A 26,842-nucleotide genomic window follows, 5' to 3' on the forward strand; every position below is an offset into this window, starting at 1 on the left:
TTGGAAAAAACGTTACGATGTTTATATTTAACTTTATTGTAATGCAAAATTAAAAGCTTTGTCGACAAAATAGAAAGCCTCTCTTAGAAGGAGACGAGGGAAAAAACTGTATTTTCTATTTTGTAAGGTACTATAAATTTAGAATTACTGAACAATCACCATAAAGATATGTGTACGAGGCAATAACACGAATGAATTGTCAAGAACCCCCAATTAAAATATTAGACATTCTATTTCCGGTCGATACTTCTTGGCGAGAAATGGTCATTCAAGTTACGGCGTTTCTCCTCGTGTGAAGCTCCTCTCATGGGTCTCCTAGATTTCGGATGTTTGGATCACACTTGTATGTATTCTAACGGCAATACTGGTCTCTTAAATGCCGATTACATGCAGCAAAGTAAATATACGTACACGATAATCTGAAGCTATTGCCATATTATAAATTTTAATGGTTGTGCTTGTGGTTTGTCACAGAATTTCGAAGCTGGTACGAACGATGGCGTATAATGTCAAATGCGTATAGGAAAAGGAACAATATTCATTGACTTTAGTTAGCTGTCAGAGATTTGTAATACAATATTTAAATTTATTATCGACACTTTATCTAAACAATTATACGAATTTTAAAAAATTATGACAAAGAATTCTAATTTAAGCACATTAAATTTATATTTAGGCATCTGACACTTGGTTGCACTTTTAGACCTGTGTGATACATGATTTCGCAGCATGTAATTTAGCATTGTACAAGTTGATATTACTTATATTTCAAGTATCATATATTTACAATAGCCCCGTCAACAGCTTCCTAAATTTTCATCAATGTCACATTAAGATGTGTCACCAACTCTCAATGCTGCTTATCCCATTTTTTCCGTCTTCAGACAATTACTATGAAGTTTTTTAGCTCTTGTTTCATTATTGTAGTCACATGTCATCATTAACATAAGATTTCAGCCACTCTTGGCTACTTTAGTCCGTCATTTGGAATCACTTACTGTAGGACATGGAAATCGGTCCATTCAAGAGGCTTCCCTGTTGTTTTTCGTTTCGCTTTCCTCATACATTATGAAATATTGAGAAAAATACTCCACAATTAGTATATAGGTTCTATATGTCAGTTCACATAATACAATAATCTATTCAAAATTACTTGTGCGCAGTTAATATTGAAAGAATCTTCCGCCTTCTCCTATATTTTTTATCTGTTTGCACTGCAAAACAAAGAACTCCTGATTTCAATATGATTTCTTAAATTTTTTTGAAAGTTTAAAAAAATACAAAACAAAGCCAGAAAAAAACATCATATCTCCTTGGAGTTTTATTTCAGTAAAAAATATATAAATGAAACAGTAGTATTCCACAATTCTACATCGTATGTTTGCTCATTTAGTCATAATTATTGCATAGTTTGATGTAGTTTGGAAAGAGGAAGACCGGAAGTGACAATAAATACAAAAAACTAAGAATTGCACCATTCGTATCGCCACTCATGCAGTCATTTATAGTCAAATCAAAATTCTCAATTCATTTCGCTTCAAATATATATTTGAAACTTAACAATGTGTACCAGGAGAAATTCCTGATCTACGCATCTTTTAAAGGAACTCTTCTGTGCCTGTTCAATGTTTGAAACTTCACACAGGCCGAATTCACAAGGGTGTTCGCTGATTTATGCCTGACACCATTGTGCCTCCACTCTGGATAGTGTTCACACGTAAATTCTACACTTCTCGCTATTTTTCCGTGGTTTCGCTCTCTACATCTATTTCATCGTCACTGTCCTCCATATCAAAATCTTCCTCGTCCGAAGTGCACCTGTTCCTCTCCTCTGAATCGTCTGCTGCGTCACTTCCGCTCTTTTCTGCAGATGTTTCACTTTGTTTCTCGCAAGTTGGTGATTCCTACAGAAAGAAGTTTTTGAAATGACAATTTTCTTTTTGGAAAATATAACTTGTTGATATCTTCATTTCAGGATATATAAGTAAACATTTACTTAAGAATGACATACCTGTTTTAGTCTTCTCCATTTAGCGCGTCTATTTTGAAACCACGTTTTTACCTAAAATGAGAATTCAAGAGGAATCTTAGAAGTAGTATATACTTTCATATTATCTAAAGGTATTTCATTTCAGAAGCCATGCCGACTATACATTGTTTTTTTTCTTCTAATTTATGAATTAAGATTCTTTTTTTTCACAAACTTTTGAAATAGTTCATGTCTAGTAAGTGATAAAACACTTCAAAATTTTCTTATCACTGAACTTTCTAGCATTGTATATTTTCTTCATTAATTTGTTCGCTAGCTTGATACAGAAAAAATGTTCATCGATTAAACGAAATGTATTACCCGAATTATCTTTTATAAATCTTAATTTAACTACAAGTTAAACAAAACTTTTTTCAATAACGTTAGAGTGCCTTTGTTTGTTGACGTTGAAATGCCAGGTCTTTTTATCTTGAATTGGTGCAATTCAAAAGTGTCACCCAATCATGGGACTATGCTACAAGTCAATTAAAGGCGTACAAAACAGCTCTACCGAGGGGCTCCCTCAATGTACGACATTTCGCGTGTACTTGCGAAAATTCACAGACGATGAAGTCCCTCGGAGAGTGATTGAGGGGGTTATTTTGAAAAACAAGTCAATAATGTCCTGTTTGTTTAAAATTTCATTATCGAAAGTAAAAGTACTTGGTGAAATATTGTCAATTATAATACACAACAAGAAACACATAATTCAGGCTAAGGCGCAAATTAAAAAAGCGATTGAACTTTGACGATATAAAGGGCGTTTTAAATTTCATACAGTGTTGTTAATTTTTGCTTTTTAGGATAAAATTGTTTCTATGTGGATAGCCCTTGTACCTTTTATTGTTTGTTGAAAATCAATACATGTAAATGGTGAGAAAAATAAGCATGAATTCTAAATGTATGGTGTTTTAACAAGAATTTTGCTAACTTGGACTTTATCATTTACAAAATAGGTTTACAAATATTTAATATCAGCACGAAACATTTGTCATACGCTTATATAGATACACATGTAATCCTCATGTACAAATGGTGAAAAAGAAATTTGAAAAAAAAAACTTTAAAATGTTCAGATTATTTAATCAATTTTTGCGCCAAGTTTTTCGAATGTAACCGCTGTATATTTTTTTTTCATATTTTACAAAAATAATTCAAATAGTGATAATTATTTATATTTCTTAAGAAAAAAAATATTTTTTGAATTTGATTCAAAGTACGTCACATATTTTTACCTGTCGTTCTGTTAATTGGAGACTTTTGGCCAGTCTTTTTCTTTCTGGCGGAGACAGGTACTTGTGAGATTCAAATTTCTTTTCTAGTTCTACTGTCTGGTCGTTAGAAAATCTCACTTGTCCGCCCTTCCTCTTATGTAGAGGGCGCTGCATAAAATGGTTCCACAGGAAAGGTTTTGGCATCACTGAATAATAAACAGAATATTGATCATTTGTTTACTATAAATATCAGTCCTATTGCATGATATTTAATTGTTATAGGTATCTTTCACCGAAAAAATTGCATATTTACATGCATAAATATATTCAACGAAACAAAACGAAAAAAAAAACACCTTCTCATTCACAACCATGCAATTGCCTTTCTGACCAATACAAAAGAGAAAACAGTATGAACATGCAGAAGATATTTTTTTAATCTACAATTTTTAATCTATCTTTCTATTTGCGAGACATTGCATTATATTGGTGAACAAATATATATTGAAACGATTTCCCCCATATTTAAAAAAAAACAACTATAAGCGAAAGTTTAAGATAAATTTCATTTTAAAAAAATCAACTGCTATTTTTCATAAAAGTCATGAGAAACAATAATTTTTATTTTTTACAATGCAAAGTTCTCAAACTTTGTACAACAACCTGATAAATAATGAAACCATACAAGGATCGTTGATTCAGTTTGTATCGGATAAATTAGTACTTTGTTCCATACTTAAGTGTAGAGCATATGATATCAATTCAGACAAGGAGTGGTTTTCTCTTAGTTTTTGGTCACATGTATATCACGTGGGAGTTAACACTCAGACGCTTGCGCATGATGCTACAGGTTTACCAGGGACATGGATTTAATAAGCTTACTCATATACATGTATGAGGTGAAGCATAATTAACTTAGTGCTCATCAAATATGAATGATACATGTGCAGATCAGCTTTAGATCTATAGGGAGGAGAAAAAATGTGGAAGACAGCTTTAAAAAACGCGTGAAGTTATACAGTTGTCAAGCGAGAGACCTAATAAAATTGCTACTCTATGATATCAGCAAATTGCATATTATAAATTAAAATACCCTGGTATAACATTCTTCATGCAACAAGTTAAAAAACAAGTCAATTTGAAAAAAAAAGTTTTGTCAATGGAGTAATTTTTGGAAAGCTAATTCTTAATTTTTTATTCGTTTGAAACAGAATCCGCCTGCATCGAATGAAAGCGTTACCGCTGTGTGAAGCTCGCGCGACTTACAGACTCGGCCGTGCTGCAACTACGAAACTCTGAATTGTCGGGCCATTCATGTCACACGAAGCTTCAACAGGCTATTATACATTCTTATTCAGAAAACAATAACAGTCCTTCAGAAGGCGACAAAGGGGTTAATTAAAGAAAAACCTCAAGTGGTATCCGCGCAAGTTCTTCCGATTGCTAGGTTTTCGGAAGGCTGACAATGGGGCCATGAGGGGTGCTCAAAGTCCCCCTATCCTGCCACAAGCTCATTTATTTTGGAATATGCTTCCGTCACGATAAAACCACGAAATAAGACATACAATTGTTTGTATAATTATTAAAATGGACACACGACACCACGGCCCTTGCACAGGAAACACGTGTCGCAGCGATTGTCGATTCTTTCTCTTTAATGTGAAGAGTCTACTTACTTTCCCGCCATCTAAATACCGGAAGCAGTATAAGTTAGACAACTGCAACAAGTTCAAGTTAAATTACTGTAATTGCCACATGTGGGACAATTGATAGCAGAAACTAACAAGAAAGTGATGAAAAACAATGGCACTTCAGCTGCGAGATCTCGTCTTAGATAAGCGAACCAGTTTTTGAAATCGCCCATGTACAGTTTGTGAAAATATTTCTTCTGCAGAGCAAAAAGTCCTGATAAGGCTCTTCAAGTTGTTTATCTGTAATTACCATATACTAAGAATAAACAAAAGCTTTTCTTCCATTCTTGAATTAACACGATTAGTGCATTGATCCCATTGTTTAGAACAAGATCAAAGTGAATTAAACTCGATAGAGCAGTTCTTCGTCTTAACCCACCTTACATAAACGTTGTCTTGTCTCAACACTAAACAAGGCTATTGTTCATTCCGTAAATGACCATTATAACTCGCTTATAGTAGATAACGAACAGAACTACAAAGAGAAGTAATCGGAAACGTCCGCAATCTTGTTTACGGAAATACCTCGGCCATTGATACCCCAGTTTACACTATTGCCAGTTATCGAGCGCTGGTCTATTTAGTCATTCAGACCTTTGTTTACACCCTTTGAGTACCGCGTCTTTCGTCAGAGGGAGCAAGACTCAGGCTCCGGACAGATGAGGGTTTACAAGATTACGGCGGGGATCAGCCGGACGCCGCGGAGGGATTACTACGGACATCGGACATCGAGCCCGATTGCAAATACCAATGTTACTTGGAATGTTCAATTCCAAATTGTAAATAATGACACTGTTTAGAAATTAAGTAGTTTTTAATATGGATTTGTTGCTATTCTGTTGTCGATTGAAATATCCTACTAATATCGTATAGTTTGAAATTTTAATCTTTTTTTTTATTTATGTCATGATAGATTTGCCTTAAATAATATTCAATAGTTTTTGAACTGAAAAAATATCAAATTGATTCAAGTAAGATAATTACTGAAATAATAATATAAATGGTAAGAAAAATATATTTTTCTAATTATAAAGAAATTCAACTAGTTATTACATGTATGTTTCCTCGATGTGTCTTCTTGTAGCCTTATAAACATCAAAAAACCTTAACTACAATATTCATGCAAAGAATAATTTCTCCAAGTTGAAATAAATAAATAAATAGAAATATATAGTTTTGCATTGTAAAAAAAAATTAGATTAATTTATTGCTGGAAAGGAAGCTGCCTAATCGTTACTGTAATCAGAATGCTGATTGGATCGCTGGAACAGTTTTTTGCCTTTGATTTGTCATTTACAGATTACTTTTAAATCATGCTTCCATCACCAAGGGTCTTTTCCGATCCTTGAAATATTATCTAAATATACAGAACCGTTCTTCCTTTGGGTTCACCACATCAAGAGGCGGAAATACATCAATTCCGATGATATTTAGCAAAATCCCAGAAACATTGCCTACACTCGGCAAAAAATCTGTTGAACAGAAAGTCCAGATCGAAGAGATTATCGAAATTGTCCAAACAGAATTACAATAAGGATAAAAAAAAATATTAAATTCATATAGATAAAAATAATTAGGAATTTCTGTTCCCCTGACCCTAGAGGACATTTATTTCTCTTGAATTCTTCAAGGAAATGAATTATTCTAAAGGATATTAAATATTTATGGCATTTTTACACGAGTGGAACAGGATTTCTTTTGTTATATTTTCACGAAATGTGAAGCTTGAATAAAAGAAAAATAATAATTTTTAAAAATATCGAGTTATTAAATTTCAACACTTAACTTTAAAAATTAAATTTTCTGCTAATAACATTTTCTTTGATTTTCCTGCGTTTCTGTATTTTTTTCTTTTTTTCCGTTACACTTCTAAGGCTGTGACGTATAGTTTCATTTGATTGAAACGTAATTTTTAGCGATTGTGAGATTGAAATTTCAACAACATTTAAGGGAAAAAAACTTTGGCAGAATTAGTGTCTAAGGAAAAGTTTATTTTCTCTGTCTCTCTTTCCCTAGCTAATACATGTAACAAACCAGAGAGTATTTTTACGAAATTCTTCGTGAAGGGAATGGAAATCCCGCATTTTGCTGCACTTTTGATATTCCATCACAAAACATCATTTTCACTCTAAAAAAAGTTTTACTTGTTGTTTTTAAAATAAGATATTAGATTAAGAAAAACTAGTAATTATTAGTAATCCATTTAGTCAGAATAGCAAGTAAATGACTATCATGGTTAGTAATTGTAATCATAATTAGTAATAAGGATGAATTCATTTACTTATAAAATGATTTACTAAGTATCAATAGCATTACTTAAATTATAGGAATTGTATTACTTAAAGTTAGTAAATGAACTACTCATTTTTGTTAAATTATTATTACTTAATTTAGAGATAATATGCTTTCTATTTACTAAATTTTATGAATTATTACTAAGTAAATGTAATTCTGAAATTAATTAAAATCTAGAATATTATTACTCAAAAGAATACTAAGTAAATGAAATACTTATCATATTTACTAAAATCGATGTTATTTACTGGAAACAGTGCAAGGTACAGACCCTCTGACATGTGAGTACTACTCACAGATTTCTTTATCAGAGTTCCCTAATTGGGCCCTCTGAATAGTCTACTTCTGATGGAAACAATTATACTTTCTATTTCGTTTGCCAATTTCTTTGTAATTGTTTTATTATATATATCAATAAAACATTTGATTCCAACTTCGAAAGCCTTAAAAATTGAATAAGTTGTATCTTTTTAAGGACCATTTTAAAAATGGTTTTATGTTTCAAGTACTTTTTAATACAGTATTTTTTTTAGTATGACATTTTTTTCACATGAAGAAATAAGAAGAATGATAACTCCTCATCACAAACAATTAGTGATTAGACTACCATATTTAAGTAATTACTGATCTGAATTCTCCTTGATTTAGTAAATAAATTTTTGTTTTAAGTAAATCAATTAAATACAATTCAAACAAGATGTGTTTGTGAAACACCTATGCCCCGGCCTGTATGGCAACATATCAAAGGTTAAACTTTTCTTATATGCAAATTTAAATTATTGGGATTTCTTGCTATCTCCAAGGTCAAAAGGTCAAGGTTATTGGTATCTAATGAAAGGTCTTACCAAAAAAAATACATATGTGATATATGGAAACACTTGCCTCAACCCTTCAGAAGTTATGGTCAAGATTACCAATTTTGAAATGTAAGTCAAACGCCAAGGTCAAGGACAAAGGGACAGATTTGTTGGTACCCAAAGAAAGGTCTTGTCACAAGGATGAACTATGTAAAGTATGAATGCACTAACCTTAATCCTTTTAAAGTTACAGTCAAGGTTTGCTTTTTAAAAGTGGGTATAGGTCAAGGTCAAAGGGTCAAAGTTCTTGGTATTCTATGAATGGTCTTCTCAAAATGATTACATATATGTAAGTATGAAAGCACTATTTCTTACCGTTCAAACGTTATGGCCAAGGTTAAAGTTTTTTCACAAGGATGGAAATCTCCAAGGTCAAGATCAAAATTTCATAGTTGTTGGTATTCAATGAAAGTTCTTTCAACAAAAAATATATATGTGACGTATACATGTCCTGGTATTTACCGTTCAAAAGATTTGGATAAAGAATAAGTTTGGATTTTTTGTGTATAATTGAGTCAAACTTCAAGGTTCAAATTTGGTGATACTCAAAGAAAGGTCTTGTCACAAGAAATACACGTGTGAAATATGAAAGTCATAGCTCCGCTTAATCAAAAGTTATGGGCAAGGTTAAAGTTTCTGCGGATAAACAGACAAACAGAGAGACAGCTAGACAGACAGACGGACACGACAAAAACTATATACGCCCGAAACTTCGTTTACGGGGGCATTAAAATATTAATTATATAGTAAATAGTGGTAAACTGTAAGTAAAGACCAAGTAATGTTATTACTTATATACACAATTTTAAGTAAATATAAATTACTAAGTAAAACTTTTTAGTGTGTAAGTAAAACAATTCTTTAAAATACAAAAATCAAGTAAAACATTTGAATCTAGTAATTGACATATATTTCAGTAATTGATTTTAAATTTTAAGTAAATGGTTAGTAATTATCTATTACTTATCTTTGTTATTTCAAGTAAAAAATGACTACTAAGTAAAACTTTTTTAAGAGTGTTGGTATTCTTTTATTATATCGAAATATCATTTTTATTCATTAATTAAAATACAGTAGTTCACTGTTGAAATGTATTAAAATAATACTTTATTGAGAATGTGCAAACAGAGTCTTACGATAAGCAAAAATGTTAATATATATTACATGGACACGACAATGCAACTGAGTTTGCGACAGGCTATTCTTTTTTTTCGTTTTTTACTATTTTATTATTTTTTTTTATTTATTTTTTCATTTTATAATTCCCAAACTTACAAATAACCACAAAATAATATAGCTGAAATTATCTTTTGAGCCGTAGAACAGACCACGGCATAATCTCATATTTGGTTTGCACAGGTACATCTTTCGGTAATAATTTTTAAGCCATAGAATATTATTCTATGGGTTGATTTATTACCGAAACAAGTGTCTGTGTCAGTATGTTATAATCCTAAACATATTTTGATTGATACACGTAGATAATAATGTGCAAGGGGGAAACTGTATCCTTTCATTAAACATTGTCTTTTTAAAAGTTTTTAAAGATAAATTTCATACTTCTTTTAATCAAAGAACACGCGATCTTTTATTTACAATTCACACAGGATTTCCTACTTTCAAATTCCTGAAGTTCGAAAAATGTCTCGCGATTTTATTTGAAACAAAAATGGCGCACTTTTATTTAAAACAATAGCACGGTTAAAATAAACAAAAACAGGCTTAAGGGTTGTATTTGGACAGCCAACTGAGTCTTGAAATCAAACCTTTATTGTTCTATCTCATCTCTATCGATTAAATCTATTGAAAGAGAAAACACTCGACATTTTTCTCTTCCAAGACATCGACTGAGTTGGAATGTATTTGAATTATGCCAAGCGTCTTGGCGATTTTACGGGTCATATGAATTTGGATGTGAACAAACGTTGCAAAGACTCTCTAGGGTCACACGCATGGTAGGAAAAAAGAATACTAAAGATGTGAATTGTACTTCTAATGCAACAAAAATGAGAAAAATTCGTTTGTGTTTCAATCATTCAGTTCCATCTTGACTGCATGAGAGTTGAATGACTATATTGAAAATATTTAAGTTAGACAGATGAATAATGCGTTGGTATGGGCCTTTAAAAAAAATTACATTTTAGTAAAAAAAAAAAAGGTTGATTAATGCGATTAAATAATAAAGAATAAAAGTTTACATAATAATGCAACAAAATATAATTAAATATAATGGCGTGATACTTAAACAACAGCAAAAAAAGATATGTTAATTTTCTGATTTCTACATCGACTTTTTTCACAATTATAGTTTCTATTGTAAAAATTTGAATCTAATTATGAATTTTGCGTGAGAAGAAGAATAAAATATAAAGATAAAAAAAACGTAACACCACAAATTTTGTAGTTTTTTTTTCAAAAATAAAAAAAGAGCAAGAAGATGAGTGAAAGTTTTATAAATTTACTGAAATTCCATTTAGAAATAAAGATAGGTATAATAGAAATCATCGAAATTTCAAAAATGAACAGTGCAGACACCGTTTGGCTGATGTTTGTGGAATTACAAAGAACGTATAAACAGACATAAGGGTGGTAATGTTTAAAGACTCAGAAGACTCTTATATGGGACATCCCTATTAGAGACCAAACATTATAAACACTAAACAGTATTTATATATTTCAAGGATTATTATACTTCAAACATAAATTGCCATATACATCAACTGAATGAAGTATTAAGTAAGCCTATTTGCTCTTCTGGGTGTTTTCTACCAATATTTAATAGGATATCGAAAAAAGATGGTCTGATGGCCCTCTCTCATTTTAAATCGATTAGCGAGATAGTCTTATCTTGTAATCGTCTTAGCACCCTGAAATGAATGTAGCGGATTAGCTAACGGGTATCTCATTAACCGTATGAATGTCATTTGGTGACTTTCACTCCTTTTTGGAGCATAGGGAGTATTCATTATTCAGTTAATAAGCTGTCACCTTATCATATTAAGATAATCCAAAACAGAACTTTTTTTCTTAATTTTTTGTCCCTTATTTATTTTTGTTTGTTTTGTTTTATACTCTTTTATTTTCATGTCATTATCATGTGATCGGTTTCATTTTTGTTTCTGATAATTGATTCGAAGATTTTATAAGAATTTCTCTAATTTTTATTGCTGAAGTATTCTGTATAGTCGATATGATTTCGGGCACTACAAACTAATTAGAAATGAAAAGGTTTATGAGGAAAACCCTTAGAATTTGGCAGACAAGTCGTTTATGACAATTGAAATAGTAATTGTCTGTAATTATTTCCCCACTTGGTGACTTCTGGGCTCTTGATCATAAAAGGTCTTGATTTTGCGCTCTTCGACAAGAGCAAGAAAAAGGTTTTTTGGTTATTTTTGAGCGACTTCCTTCTGTTTTAAGTCAATTATTTAAACTGATATTTACAATATGGATTCTAAAATCATATTTAAACGATGACTTCAAAATGTACTTGTGTGTAAGTTCTGAAAGAGGGATTCTTAATTTTGAAATATGACTTAATTTTTTTTCTTCGATTAATTCTCATAACTTATCCTCTGTTATTTCTGACGCCTATGGATGTCAATTTCGGGTAGTTTTGGTGCGATATGACTGTCAAGTAAGGCATATATTACCCCTCTCTGGTGTATTTTCTACAATTTCCAGTCTTCTATCTAATTCTGGATTAACCATGAGCCGCTATATCTGTTCCAGATCTTAAGATATTTTAAGTTTGGCGACACAGAGCCAATATTCCTTAGAACAAGGAATTAACATTATTTGCTTTAACACATCTTTTACTGATTATCGGCGCGATGCACGACCTGTGCCTCTTGAACTTAAATTCGTTTGTCCCGTGTGCTGTTAGTTTTTTTTAAAATCGTCGAATTATTTTGTCGGAATTTTTCTTTCTTTCATATTTTTTTCTTTATTTCAGACTTTCTAAAATGTTTTGAGTCTGAGAATTAATTTGATTTTAATTTTAACGTTATTTTATTTATGTACTTTATCAGATAAATTATTGATAGATTTAGATTCATTTTAACTAGCCATCAGAATATTTTGGATATACTTTTAATTAATTTTGTTTCACTTTAAATTCATTAATAAGTAAATACATATAATAAGCAAATAATTAAAAAAAAGTTATAACAAACTACAAAAATAGGTTTAAAAGTAAAAACAAGAGAATATATTTTTTTAATTTCATGGAAAAATATATTCTAACTTTCAGATAAACTTTATAGGTACATTTTTCTCCCTACACAGACACGTGTAATTCATTAAGTTATCGTGATACATGGATTTCATGAATGGCCGACTGGACACAACAGGAAAGCTCTAATTGGATCACTATAATGAATTGAAGCTAGTTCAAGATTTCCGAACATATAAAATTATATAGATTTCCTTCTTAAGCCAAGAATACATAAGTTTGTTAACGGGATTGATCCCATTTTAGCGGTCCTCTTCCGGCGGCGCATATTGGACTAAGCTAATTCCCAACTAATTGGGGAATATTTGTTTACTTCAATAGGACCCGAAGTAGACCTTTGTCAGTTATTGTCGCTTTTGATTTTTATTTATTTTAATATTTGTCATTATTATTTGGTTGAAAGACAACAAATTGTAGATATCAAATCTTTACTTAGCAATCAGCATGTTATAATTTTCAAAAATAAAACCTGAATAATATTGCATTAAATAAGAAAAAAAACTATTTTTGGTATTTTTTTTTTTTTTTTTTTTTTTTTACTATTAGATTTTTTCTTGCAGATCTTAACCTTTTTTGAAAATAAATTTCAATAGAGATCTACAATTTTTGTCTAAGAGAAGTTTTTTAAAAAGAATAAATGTGAGAAGTGTTATAGGAGAGGACAGAACTAATTTCCATGCAAAAAGAAAAATGAAAGGAACAAAAAAATAAATACCTTTTGAAAATGCATGATGGCGATCTAACAGTGCATACTCTGGCCTCATGTATGGCATGGGGTACATGTGACTCATGAGAGCGTTGGTGTAGGAGACGTGGGAGGGAAGGTATGGGGACTGAGGAACAAGGGTGTGATCGTACATAGACATCGGTTTATACAAGGAGGGGGCAGTCAGCACCCCCGGGCCGTGGAGGGCTGCAGGGTTGATGGGCGTTGGTTTTGCAAGTCCACTGAGAGGATTGGAAGCACTTGATGTGGAATTGGGTGATGTTCTCAAAATGTCGTCGATACGGAATGATGAGGACGGTCCCGTGGGTGAGGCCGTGGTCTGAGAGTGAGCGGCAGTGGGTGGGGATGCGGAGGGGTGCATGTGGGGACCGTACAGTGACGTCATGGCATTAACTAAGGCTGAGTGCTGTGGAATCATGATGGAGTCAAAACAATTTACAATCAATTGTCTGTCGTCAACTATCATTCACAAAATTGTTTCTCGTTTATAATGTTTCTCTAGAACAATCATTTAAATATCAACACAATATACCAGTGAGTGTCCAACGAGGAATCAAACAATATCTTTCTCCATATGGTCTTTAGAAAAATAGATCGAACAACAAACAAGACAAGAGCTCCAGAAAAAAAACCTTTCCAACAGTCTTCCAACAGTTGTCACATATCACAACAGTCAATCAGAGGAACAATCGCACAATACACCGTTATAACAATATTGTCCTGTTATACAGAAGTGATACTTTCACTCGTGGTGATGGGGGGCGGAGCTTCAGGAATATCCATTGCCTGTATTAGAGGGAGGGGGCCTTTTAAAGTAGCGTTCTTCCTTCTTTACATTGGTTCTCTCTAATCAGTAAGCAAACAAAAACTGTGCGGTTCAAGGGTCGATTCATAATGTTTGTCGTTTACATACACAACAAACTCGATAAATGGAATATAAAAGTTTGATTTAAATTGAGTAAATATGCAGATTAGGGACTTTGATGTACGAGGTGGTGTTTTTTCTGTCATTATTTTGAGGTGTACACTCGCTGATATGATAATTTTTAGTTTATTTATAAATTATCGGGGCGGGGAAACACTCAAGCCTTTGGAGTAGCTAGCTGGGTCCACGAGAGAAGCGACAGAAGAAATCTAGTTTTCATAATGACTCCCGAGGAAATATTGTGCAGAAGACGTACAATAGTTTCCATCAAAAATACGTATCTGTACAAAAATTAGTCCGTTTGTAATACTTCATGAACTATGAAGTCAGTCCGTATCATCCAAAAGTCTTGTAAAGTATTTCACTCCCTTAAAACAACTGCAAAGTTTCTTCAAGAGAGCTATAAGGGCTTATAATTATGATACAAAGAAATGCTTGAAACCTGCCGAATTTTCTCCGCATCAAATAAAAATTATTTTAAAATTTTAAAAGAAAAATTCTCTTTGTAAATTTAAAATACTCAGATAATAACGACTTGCATCCTTTAAAAGATTACAATAGAAACTATTCAAATTATTGTTGATTTCTACTGTAAAAAATATACAAATAAAATCAAATTTATTAAATTTTAAAGTAATTGAACTTTTATCATACGTGGTAAAATTGATCAAGAAATCATGGATCTTGAAATTATATTTTTAAATTTTCTTTCAAATTAAATCGAAGGACGGACTTTTTTTAATGATTTAAAAATCTGGCGGTCCGTGCTTTTGCACTTCACCATTTAATTAAACAAGGAAATAACCACGAACTATTTTTCTTATATAGATAAATAACCAACAGTTTTTCCCAATTTCCAAGAAAAATGATAATTTATGAAATAGTATATTATGTACAGTAATCGACAGGAAATTATGGCAATAATGGTTGACTTTGTAACGTAACAAATTCTTAAAACACGGAAAAACTCCTCGAAGGAAACCAAATCTGATTACCAGGGTATTGGTCAGAAGTTAACACTTAAAAATGGATATATTCTCAAATAAATTATCATTATTTCTTCACAAAAATAAGAGACAAAACATCTCTTTCTTTCTATTCGGGATAAATAACACATACTTTTTTTCAGAGATCAGCAATATTTCTGATAGATTTGTTTTCAAACAGGCAACCTGAAAAATGTTTACCATCCAAAGTGGGAGAACCTTGTAAGACTTTACCACAATATAAAAAATATATGCAAAACTTTGTAGAAAATTAAATAGGAACAAAGTGGCATATTCAGTCCTATAAACAATACAAAACAGGGAACAGAGCAAAAATTCAAAAATGAGAGGTGGATTCAGGTACCATGGAGGTGTGCATCCCCTGCCGACCGGTCACACCCGCCATATGCACCTTGTCATCATAGGAAATAACGGAAAAAAACGTAGACAATTCACTGTGTAAATAATGGTCTAACATATGAAAACGTGGGTCAGCTTTGGAAAGGTTATAATTGCTGACACTGACCATAAAGCATGCAAAAGGATTATTTCAAATCAGACTGTTGATATCCCTGTTTCATCAATATTTTTTTGTCAATAATTTGCCTCGTTTTAGAAATTGTTCATATGTAGAGCATGTTCTTGCGTATTGAATCAGCTTGGAGATATAAACCCCATTGCAGATGAAAAGGGTACAGTGTACAAGTATATTGCTAAATAAGGAAGAAAGGCTGACGGTCGAAGAGTTGAAGTCATCAAACCTTTTTTTTTATTCTGTAATTTTTTCTCTAAATAGCTTGAACTTTCTAAATTTAAAATGACGTTTTAATTTCGATATAATTTGAAAATGTTATAGTATGCAAAAGGCAGGTTTGCACTCTGGGCCAAGTCTATATATTCAGTAAAGATATGTTTTCCTACCCCCAGTGAATGCCCCCAAAAGTACCTGACCCTACATACTTTGCATCGGTCTAAACCTGGTGATAAATATTCCCTGGCCCATAAAAGACGTACATGTCACCAGCAATTACTAAGATTTTTATTTTCATTTTTCCTTCCTTCCTTAGATTGATTGATTAATTGTATATTTTTTAAAGTTCCTTACAAAATGCGGAAGAAAATACACGTACTTTACATATAGATAGTATATTTTTTGTTTCTTCTTCAGAATATTCAAAATAAAATAATCTTTAATGAGACTGTCATTTATTTCCTTATTTCATGCTCGAGTTAGTTAATTTGAACAAATTCTTACTGCATTTCAATGGAATTTATATATATATATATTTTTTATTTTTCTCCAAGTATATAACGTAAACCATATTTGGATAGAAGCTGCCAGAATTTTTAATGGGCTTAGCTTTAATTCTTATAGAACTTGCTTGTATGGTGAACTAGGATGGGTATATAACTTATAGATAAGTCATTTTTACGAAAGAAGTGCTTTTATGAGAGAAAAGTTTTACAGTCTGCAAAAAAGGGAAAATATTTTCTTTCAGTCGATTGACTTTGTAATACAAAGCTCTTTATGAGTTGTCAATCTAGGAAGATACTTCTATGTGTTTTTTTTATTTAACATATCTACGTATTATCACTGTATGAACCACAAACTTCTTTTATATTTATATTTTTGATCTTTTATATATTTTGAGGAAAGAGATAAAAATCCCTTTCACAACATACGAAAAAGATAGATGTGAGATAAATGTGTTCTAGATTATCAGAATAAAAATATTTGATTAAGGAGGGATCCTTCTCATACTGGTACTAGTATTTGAAAATTAATGAAATTTTTAAAGCCTCAAGAAGACAATATCACTAAGTGACAGCATCAGTTAGATTAGGCATTCTCAGGTCAAGGTCATTTCTTTTCCTTAAGAATTAAAAAAAATCCTGTTGAAATCTTGCTATGTCTACATCTATTTCAAAATATTAAATGTTTTTCTTTTTGCATAAAAGCTATTACCATACATGAAAAGGGGTTTTAAGTTGATATTACAGAATCGACATAAATAATTTAACTAAAATGGATATTGGCTAACTCGAATTTTCTTTCTTTTACTTAAAATTTTCGGATTTTTTAATTATTTCTATATGATTCTTATATTTACGTTTTTCTTCTTTATTAACATATGGTAAAGTAGTCATATGAATACAAAGATACAAAATGACACACACAAAAAAAGAGAGAAAAACATTGTTTATGGATTTTAGCTTCAAATCTGTACTTATATTAACATTTTAAAAAGCTAAAATAATTGTTGTTTATTTAGAAAATCATACGTATTTGATATACTTTAAAACTTTAGTACCTTGTTATTAATTCTATTTACCTTTGAAAATTTCTATATGTCTTTGATCGTGTAAAAATTAAACCTAAATTCATTCATTTGTTCTGTAGTAATTTTGAGAGGCAAAAGACTAGATATTTTCATACGCCACCATTCCATCAAAATATAGTCCCTGCTAGATTTCAAATTCAGCTTACCATTATATTTTTTCTATTTAAAGATGTACAATTATAATGACGAAAGAAAAATACGATCTTTTCAATGTCTTACATCTAAAAAAAAAAAGATTATACATGTATCAGCAAATTTTTTTTTTATATTTCATCTAGTCAGAGACCAGACAAGAATTCCTCCTTAATGTACGCTTTTGTTGTTTTCATTCGTGTAAGAGTGAAAAGACTGGAAGCTGTTAAACAAATGGTGGATATGTTCCATTGTTTGTTGTTAAAGAAAATTTTCTAAAAATAAATAAATACTTTTAGAAGATAAACACAAACGTCTTTCAATCACTCAAGTTCAACTTATTGGAGTCTTTATGACCCTGATACAAAAGAATGGGTTGACCATCCTATAGTAAGGTGCAGATTGATCAATTTAAAGAATACAGGCTTTTCCCTCGGACAAATCATTGACAAATATTAAGAATAAAATCGGACTTCCGTTGTCTCCTTGCTTCACTCCTTTTGTAAAAGACAAAATATCAATTTTTTATGTTACTCTATAGAAGAGGTGAATATTCATAAATTCATAACAAGTACATGTACAATGTATTGAAAACAGTATTCCCTTTCTTTCCTTTTTACTTTTTTAAAAAGTAACATGTCCATTGTTTTGCTGTCCATCCTCAGATGATTCGATATGCAAGAGCATGCTCTACGTACTACGTATGTACAATTTCTAAAACAAGGTAAATAATTGGCAAACAAGTTTATGAAACAAGAATATCACCATTCTCGTTTAAAGTCATCATTTCGTAAGTGCTGTGACATTGTCAGCATATATACAATTTATCATTGAGTCTACTGCTGACTGACGTTTTTCATACCAATTGTTAGTTCATTATTAATACAATGAATTGACGACGGATTTTCCGTTATTTCCCAAGCATGACAAGGAGCACAAGGGGATGCTCTCTCCTCCAAGGCACCTGATCCCACCTCTGATGCTTTGGAGGTCTGTGCTTACTCTGCTCCTTTTTGTATTGTTTTACTGACATTTGAGTTTGAATACTCTTCGCTATCTCCATATATTTGATGCAAAATATGTCAGCTTCAGATTTTCAATTTGTTTTTTCAAAATTTCCTTAGACAAAACATTTGAGAAATTTATTGAAGTATTTTTGTAATCATCGACAAAAAAATGACATTTAAGACTTCTCCTCTCATTATGGGAATATTTACTTTGTTTGTGATCTTTTAAACCCAAAACGTTGGTTTGAACATTACTATGGATATTTTCCTAAATTATAAAGCTAAAAACTGCAAATTGAAGATTTCAGAAGGAAGTATTTGTTGTGAATTTAAGATAAATAATTACAATAATGATAATGTAGCATTTTAATGTATTTTAGTAAGCTAAGAGGAAATGGAGTCAAGAACTTCCGTGCGTTATCTTCGTTACACACCAAAAGAGCCTGCTGATACTGCCGTGACAGGGACATATATACTAACATATAATTATTGTATATTGGTCATCCATTGGTTGTATACTAATCTAATTGAAATGCTATGGAACACCAGTCGTAACTTCACAACTTAATGAGATTGAATGAAGTTGGTTTCAACACTATTAAGAACTATATTACGGTTAAATCTACATTAATTTTATACTGTGGTTTCACAGTTTTCACAGTTTCACTGTGGTTTCATAAGTGGAAACTTATTTTTGTAATCGTATAAAAAATGAATTTCATTCGAACAAAAAAAAAATCATTCTCTTTCAATTAAAATTAATGTTGAAAAATTTTTGCTTTAAATTAAGCTTTCCTGATTGAAACTTAAGTTTTATCACCATTAGATTAAGTACAAAAAAGACTTTTCAAGCAAAGAACATTTATAAAATCAAACTAGGCATTTTGCACAAAACCGATTCTATCTATCAATTTATATATTTTTTCTCAATTCTTTTTTACCTTTCAGAGGATCCACAGCAAACTTACCTATTGTGAAAAGACATTTTTAAATCCCTCATCATCAAAATTCTTTCAGACAACATCTAAATATTTCAAAAAAAAAAACTTTACATTTCCATAAAAAATCTTTATAAGCTGTTTTTTAAGGTTAACTTCATAAAATTTCATTTCAATTCTTAACATTTATAAAAGTCATGATATAACCGATAAGTTCTGCTGAACAAAGCTAAACCAGAAATGAAATTTTTAAATTTACAAAAACCTTGACATACAATGTATCATTGATACAGAAAAAATAACTTTAAAGTATGGGTATATTTGTTTCATTAGTAAGCGGAAACTTACAAAGGATAAAAGAAAAATACATATAGGCATCCAAGAAAATTTTGTCAATAAAAAGCTAACCACTTTAAATGCAAGTATTTATAAATGTTTTTAAGCCGACAGGGGATGTTCCCTCTTACGTGGCACCTGATCACACCACTGATGTTTGCTCTGGTCCAAATTTGTATGGTTTGAATGGACCTTTGAGTTTGAACACTGTTCCTTATCTCCATAAATTTTCTCCCAACATATTTTGATTTTTTATAATTATTGATGTTTAAGTTATGAGTTATGATATGCTACATTATAGACAGTAAATGAAAAAAAAATTAATATATTTTAAATTTTGTTTCTCATTTCTCATTATTAAATATATGTTAGACCTATAAATTCAAAACAAATTAATGTACTATTTAACGTTTTATATTTTAAAAAAACCTTGGTTTGCTTTCCATAGTCTTTAATAACATGCTTTCATGATAATTCTGTTTCCAACTTTATGACTGTATCAAAATGTATTACTGGTCTTTCTTTCCTTAGCATATTTTATGCTAAATAATGTGGTTATGTGAATGGAACTCAATATCAAAAATCCTTTTTTGAAAACTTAATTCACAGTGAACATTACGACATTAAAGTTGTATTCGTTCAAAAAGGGGAGCAACTAAATACTATTGTCCTCTACAAAAATTTGAATTTTTCAATTAAAATTTTGTCATATACAAATTTTAATTGAAAAATTCAAATTTTTGTAGAGGACACTATGAAAGAAAATACCTGAAAATAATATTCAAATTAATGAAAAACATGATGGGATGGTAAAATTCTTTTTATCTTTTGTTTGCACCATTGTTTAGTAGCAATAATTTTTTTCCAAAATGAGCACTATAAACATATTTTAAGTTGAAAAGCTATATACATGTGCAAAGTACATGAATAAAGACATTGATTTAAACAGAAAACGTGACGAGGGTTTTGTAGTTAAGTTTCTATCTCTCTTTCACAATCCTCAGATATTTACTTTTTCAGGTGAGGTTTGAATAAGATTAGTTCCTCTTTTTGTAAACATAAACTAATTTTAGCCTTGATTTTAGCCCTAATTTTGCAAATACATATATGTAGTTATACATTTCCCCTCTCGATTAAAACTTGTACTTCATGTAGAGAATGCAGAATATGCAGAAATTATCGTTACTGCATATTATTATTTTAATGTATAAGGAAATTTGAAATATTACAAACATAATTTTGGCCATAGGTTATCGAGAAAAATGATCATGCGATCAGACAATACGCTGATAAAGACTATAAAGCAAAGCACTGATGCTTTCAATGGTTAATTCTTTGTGTAATCCATTAAAATTATTCTCAATATATTGTATTACCAATCTCTGGATATTTAGATTTTTTAAATCCTTGTATTTGATTTCTTTTCCTTATATACTTGTACAACACACTTTAATAACAAATAATAATTCATATCTAGGTTGACAAAATAATATACACTAGTACAGTGTACAATCAACTCAAAACTTCTCCGCTTAAGAAAAAAAATCCCAAAATATTTCTTCCCCGAAGAAAATCTGATACAAGAAAATATTTGATTTTACAGTATAACAAATTATTACCTATTGATCAAACTCCGTATGTTTTCATCCTAAGAAGGTGTGTACATTGATAAGTATTACAAGGAATTATTCAAAATTAATGCTACAACTGCTAAAATGTCTTTAACAAGGGTCCTTCAACGCAAAGCATCTGCTCACAAAGAGCATTTTATAAATCAAGGCAGTGTTCGACATAAATCCATATGCAAAAAATTACGTAACTTTCATTTCGTACAGTATTAGCTCATTCACCCAGTTACAACACACTTTGAAAAATTACGCACTTTGGGACCAAATTAACGCACTTTGAAAAAATAAAATTTCGTTTCAAAGTGCGATAATATCGACCATATTAACGCACTTTGAAAAAAATGTATGGCTTGGTGAATATTCTTTCAAATCTTAGGAACATGTATGATAAATAATTTACCCTGTTTGATAACTCGGTGATGAGGTCACTTCAGGATGTGAAAGTGAGCGATTTTGATTTTTTTTCTATGCTTTAAAAATTCTCTCTAAAATGTTTTACTGTTATTATTTTTTCCAGTTTGCATGCATTTTATGTAAACTAAAATTTATTGAAAGTTTTCAACGTCATACTTATTATGCAATTACATTTATGTGGGTGTAACATAGGCATCGGTACTGGAAAGGGGGGGGGGGGTTTGAAACACACAAATATTTTGCAAAAATATGCATATCATAGACATTGAAAATTGAGCTTACCTTTGGGGGGTCCACTATCAATTTGCTACCGACGGCTATAAACAATATAAGTTTTGTAAGAAAAAAAAGAGTTAAGCTGAGAGACCCTCTACTTCTCAATGAGGTTAATGAGTACATGTAAAATTCAAAGTTTTTCGAAAGATATAATTATAAACAAATTAATTCTCTCGATTACCTAAATCTAAGTCTAGAATTTTTTGTTTTAAGCATATTTTTTTTCAAAGTGCGTAAAATGTCCCCATGGTAAAAATGCATATGTGTACTCTTAACGCACTTTGAAATTTTTTTCAAAGTGCGATGAGTGTGTCCCGAATTTAACGCATGTTGAAAAAAATTTTCAAATTGCGTTGATTTTGTCCCAATTTTAACGCACTTTGAAAATTTTTTTCAAAGTGCGTAGTTTTTTCAAAGTGCGTTGCCACAACCCATAAACAAAAACATTGCGTTATTGTAGTAAAACCCCTACAACTTCAGGGAATAATAATCAGATACAATCATTTGATAAAAATTGAAATACAGATGTTCTTACATTCATTTTTTGTTTCATTTTATGCATAAAGAACTGTAAAATGTACTTTGCAATATTCAAGATAGACAGAACGGTATGTTTTGTCCATCGCTTGCAATTTGAAAAGAATGTTACAATCGCGCGTCGTTATGGCGTTACTTTTCGTAGCTCACTTTAAGTTTATCCGCATGTTTATACATAGTGAAACCTGCTCACGTGCTTCTTTTTTAAAAAGATGTACTACCATTTTCCTTTAAAACGCATGTTTCTATAGAATTATTAATATATTTGAATTTTGTACGAATGTTATTTCTGAATTCATTTCTTTTTATATAAGTCTTATGTATCATCAGATTCAACAACCAAGCTCTATGATAAACGTGATGATTTTTTCCCTTACTTGTGCAGCAATATACCTTTATCACCTGCATACGGAGTTAATATCTCTCAGTTGATTCTATACGTAGGAGTATGCTCAAAGTATGAACAATTTCTGAAAAGAGGTAGATTACTGAAAAGTTGATGAAACAAGAATATCAGAAGTCTCGTTTGAAGTCATTATTTCGTTAGTTCTATGGTCGATACAATGACCTTGCCAGCAAATACAAATTATCATTAAGTCTAATGCTGTTTGTAGTTGTTTATACTAATTGTTAATACATTATTTACACACTGAATTGACGACGGATTTTCCCGTTATTTCCTGAGCATGACAAGGAGCACACGGCGGGCGTGACCGGTCGGAAGGGGATGCTCACTCCTCCATGGTACGTGATCCCACCTCTGATGCTTTGGAGGTCTGTGCTTGCTCTGCTGCTATTTTGTATTGTTTTATGGACTTTGATATTGAATACTGTTCGTCATCTCTATATCCTTCATTCAAAACCATTGTCAAAAGGACACGCCATAACGTCGTCGGTAAGTTCTAACCAGGCAGCGGTAGACGAGCCGCCCCAATGTTCTGTTTATTCTAACATTGGTATGTAAAATGATGCATTTACTATTTACACGTATCTGATAGTAATTGTGGCAAAAGTCAAAATAGACAAAGGTATTAATAAATGCATATAGTATTGTTAAAAACTTTTGTTTGTTGAAGAATTTACAGCAGTTATGACATTTGATTCAACCCTTGTACATGGTCGGTGCCTAAGGGATTGCACCATGTTCTTGGAAGGTTATAATTCTTAACCAGAACTTTGTCTGGTATTTTTGCATTCTTTTACCTCTATTTCGTAAAATTTTATCCCCAAGCAAAAAGGTTTGGTGGGGATTTAGTAACACATGCTTGTGTTTGCTATTTGTTTGTGGGTGTGTTATATGTCCTAAATGAAACGAAGCTGAGGTCATTTGCATCGGGATCCATGTAGAACACTTTTTTCCGCTTGTACAGTAAATTAAGGATAATTTTCTTATCCCCCACACAGAAGAGTTACCCTGGTATTTTTTTTTCAATATTTCCTTCAATGGAAATGTAATTTATAAAGTTTAGTTGTGAATTGAAAATGTCCATAAAAACTTTGGAGCAAGATAACTGAATACATTTTATAAACTTTTTTTTAAAAACACACCGAGCTGTAAAGTTGCATTGTTGGACTTTTTGCCAAATTTTGTGGCTTGCCAACCATTAAGTTATTTAACTAAATAAATATCACTTCTACAGTTAGAAAGGTACTAATTTTATCTAAAGTAATCTGAATTTAGGAAGAAAAAATTGTCTGTGTTATTTATCCTTAAAATGCACCATTTGGATTCGAACTCTGCACCACCGATTTATGTTTAAATCCATATCCTAAGTGTTAGATTGCATGTATGCCCCTTCTCGATCGCTCCTATTTCACAAGGTTGTGTTGCTTATTTTTTTTTCTACCTGTGTTTAATTTAATTGTACAATGACAAAATAATCACCTGAATGTTTACCTGCGCCTCGCCTGTTCTTCGACGCTTCACGTTTATTGGTGATTGTTTTCCCCTTATTGCTCTCTTATATCGGCTCCTCACCAGAAAACCTCCTTGTCCAATAATACTCTATACACATTTATCAAACCCTCGTTTATAAGGCTCTAGTAATTCCGTGGCGCCGCGGCGATGGCGGACCCAGCTTAATCAATACGGTTTAGGCACTTTTATAATGTTGAGAGATTTACTTTTCCACTAAAATGCCACTTTGTCAGTATGTTTAATACGTTATGGGGGGATGATGGCTTAAAATGACAGGCCGGTAGAATCGCAACCAAGTGCTCTAATACACGATAGCTCAGCTACCCTGTAACTTATGGTCAGGATTCGCAATTATCCGGGTCTCTCTCCATCGTATTTCAATTACACCGCAGTGCTATTGATCGGGCAGGTAATTCATTACCTGGTGAAGATTAATGAAGTAAGTTATTTTGTGTAATGTAGAAGAGCGGATTTTGTTTTAAATCCTTATCATTAGATACAATAAAAGCACTGTGTTTCAAACAAAAGAGAACAAGATATCGTGTCGCCAATAAACGCGACTGTGGAACCTATAATTCCAGTACGCACAGTGTTGCGCAAAGTGAAACTCAGCACGGTTCACCTGTTATTGAAATCTACCTTATCACAGCTGTTTAATTATTGCCTACAAGTTTATACATTCTTAATTTTCCTGATCATTTTCAATTTTAAATGTCATTTTAACTGTGCATGCATCAAATGTAAATTGCAAAGACCTACATGCATATCAAAAATAAAAAATTAAGGACATACTTAACGTAGTTTGAACTTTTTTGTCTTTTTCCATCAAGTTGAAGAGTTCCAATTCCTGAAGGAATTGTGTGCTATATTTTAATGTCTATATTGGGTGTTAAACATTTCTTTTATAACAATTTTTGATAAAAGAAATGTGTAGAATATATCTTGTATTTTTTAATGTATTTTTCTTTGAATTATCCAACAATTTTCAGCAATTGATATCTTTCAAAAACTCCTGGTAATACATGCTGATTTTTTGTCTATGAACATCTGATGACACTAAAATCTTAATCTAAGAATATCTTGAAATATTATCAGTAGGTAAGTTACGTTGCATATGTCCTTAAGTAGGCTCACTGATGATGATTTTCAAGTTTTCTATTTCTTAATGTCAAACGACAATCAAATAACAAAAAGAACATATAAAGTATTATCAGGTGTATCAAAGTGTGAACGAGTATTATAAACAAATAAATATCAAGTTTATAAGACGTGTTAAAATAAATAATTGAAATTATAAAACAATTACAAATGATTCAATCCTTAATTGAGGGTTTGATACAAATGTTTTATATTTGTAAAGTGCAGTTGAATGTATTTCAAAATAGTAAAAATGTTTCTGAATATCAAAAAATGATGTCAGTGATATTCAAATATAAGCATATACTGATCATGTGTTGATGTTAGGTGATACAAGCATTTAATAGACACTGAGATAAAGATCTACAAGTTTTATTTGAAATTGAATGAAGTTCGTACTGTTGACATGAATAAGATTTGATTTTAAAAAAAATTAACACTCCTGTTGGATTGCTTTCAAAGTGTGAAGAGTGTAATTATTAGGGTATAATTCATTTAATTATGTATAACAGTGCCAAGTACTTACAATCAGTTTGTATTGTTGTAAGGGAAGTTTTACAGAAAAGAAAAGGTATATAATAAAAATAATTAATAATTAATTCCTAAAATTAATTTTTTAATTTTTCTTTAATTATTTAAAATTGGTAAGTATATGACATAATATCTAGCTGGAACATATTAAAGAAGCTTTTGAATTTTCAAAAACAAATTTTGTACATTTAGATGTATACTCTTCATATATTTGTAAAAAAAAAAAAATATAATTACTTTGCATGTACAAAATATATTGAAATTTTATTTCAAAATAATGTAACATTTACTGGTTGAAAGGAGAGTTAAAATATATATTTATAATGCAAAATGTTTAAAGGGTTTGAATATATTCTTTTGAATATTAATATCAATTAGACAATTTTTGACATTTGAGAAAACCTTTTCTGTTTCAGTAGAAACTAAATGTTTTGTTTTTAAAATAGAGAAATGAAATCAGTAAAGGTTAAACAGAATTTTAATTAAATATATATACTCTCAGTTGTATGTCATAAAATGTTTGATTATATAAATAAATATTATAAAATGTTTGATTATATATTATTAAAGATGATGAAGACAAGTACATATAACTTCTTAAATTGTAACTTCCTTTCGAATATTTTTTATTTTTCGTATATACATTACATATTCGGAAATAATTCTTTTGCAATTTCGTGTTTACCGT

At 31.0% G+C, this 26,842-nt stretch overlaps 1 protein-coding gene across 1 annotated transcript; it reads right to left on the reverse strand.

The window, feature by feature from the left end:
• Positions 1–1,297: 1,297 nt before the first annotated feature.
• Positions 1,298–13,758, reverse strand: LOC134229815 (hematopoietically-expressed homeobox protein hhex-like). The gene is made up of 4 exons (XM_062711610.1): positions 13,036–13,758; positions 3,265–3,449; positions 2,012–2,062; positions 1,298–1,904 (listed from the first exon to the last, which is right to left on the reverse strand). The coding sequence occupies exons 1-4, from the start codon at positions 13,511–13,513 to the stop codon at positions 1,737–1,739; spliced, it is 882 nt and encodes a 293-aa protein (XP_062567594.1). The 5' UTR covers positions 13,514–13,758; the 3' UTR covers positions 1,298–1,736.
• Positions 13,759–26,842: the final 13,084 nt, after the last annotated feature.

Source organism: Saccostrea cucullata, unplaced genomic scaffold (assembly GCF_032062105.1).
Source record: "Saccostrea cucullata isolate Sc308-1 unplaced genomic scaffold, CSIRO_AGI_Scuc_v1 ctg114, whole genome shotgun sequence".
In the NCBI taxonomy this organism is placed as follows: domain Eukaryota; kingdom Metazoa; phylum Mollusca; class Bivalvia; order Ostreida; family Ostreidae; genus Saccostrea; species Saccostrea cuccullata.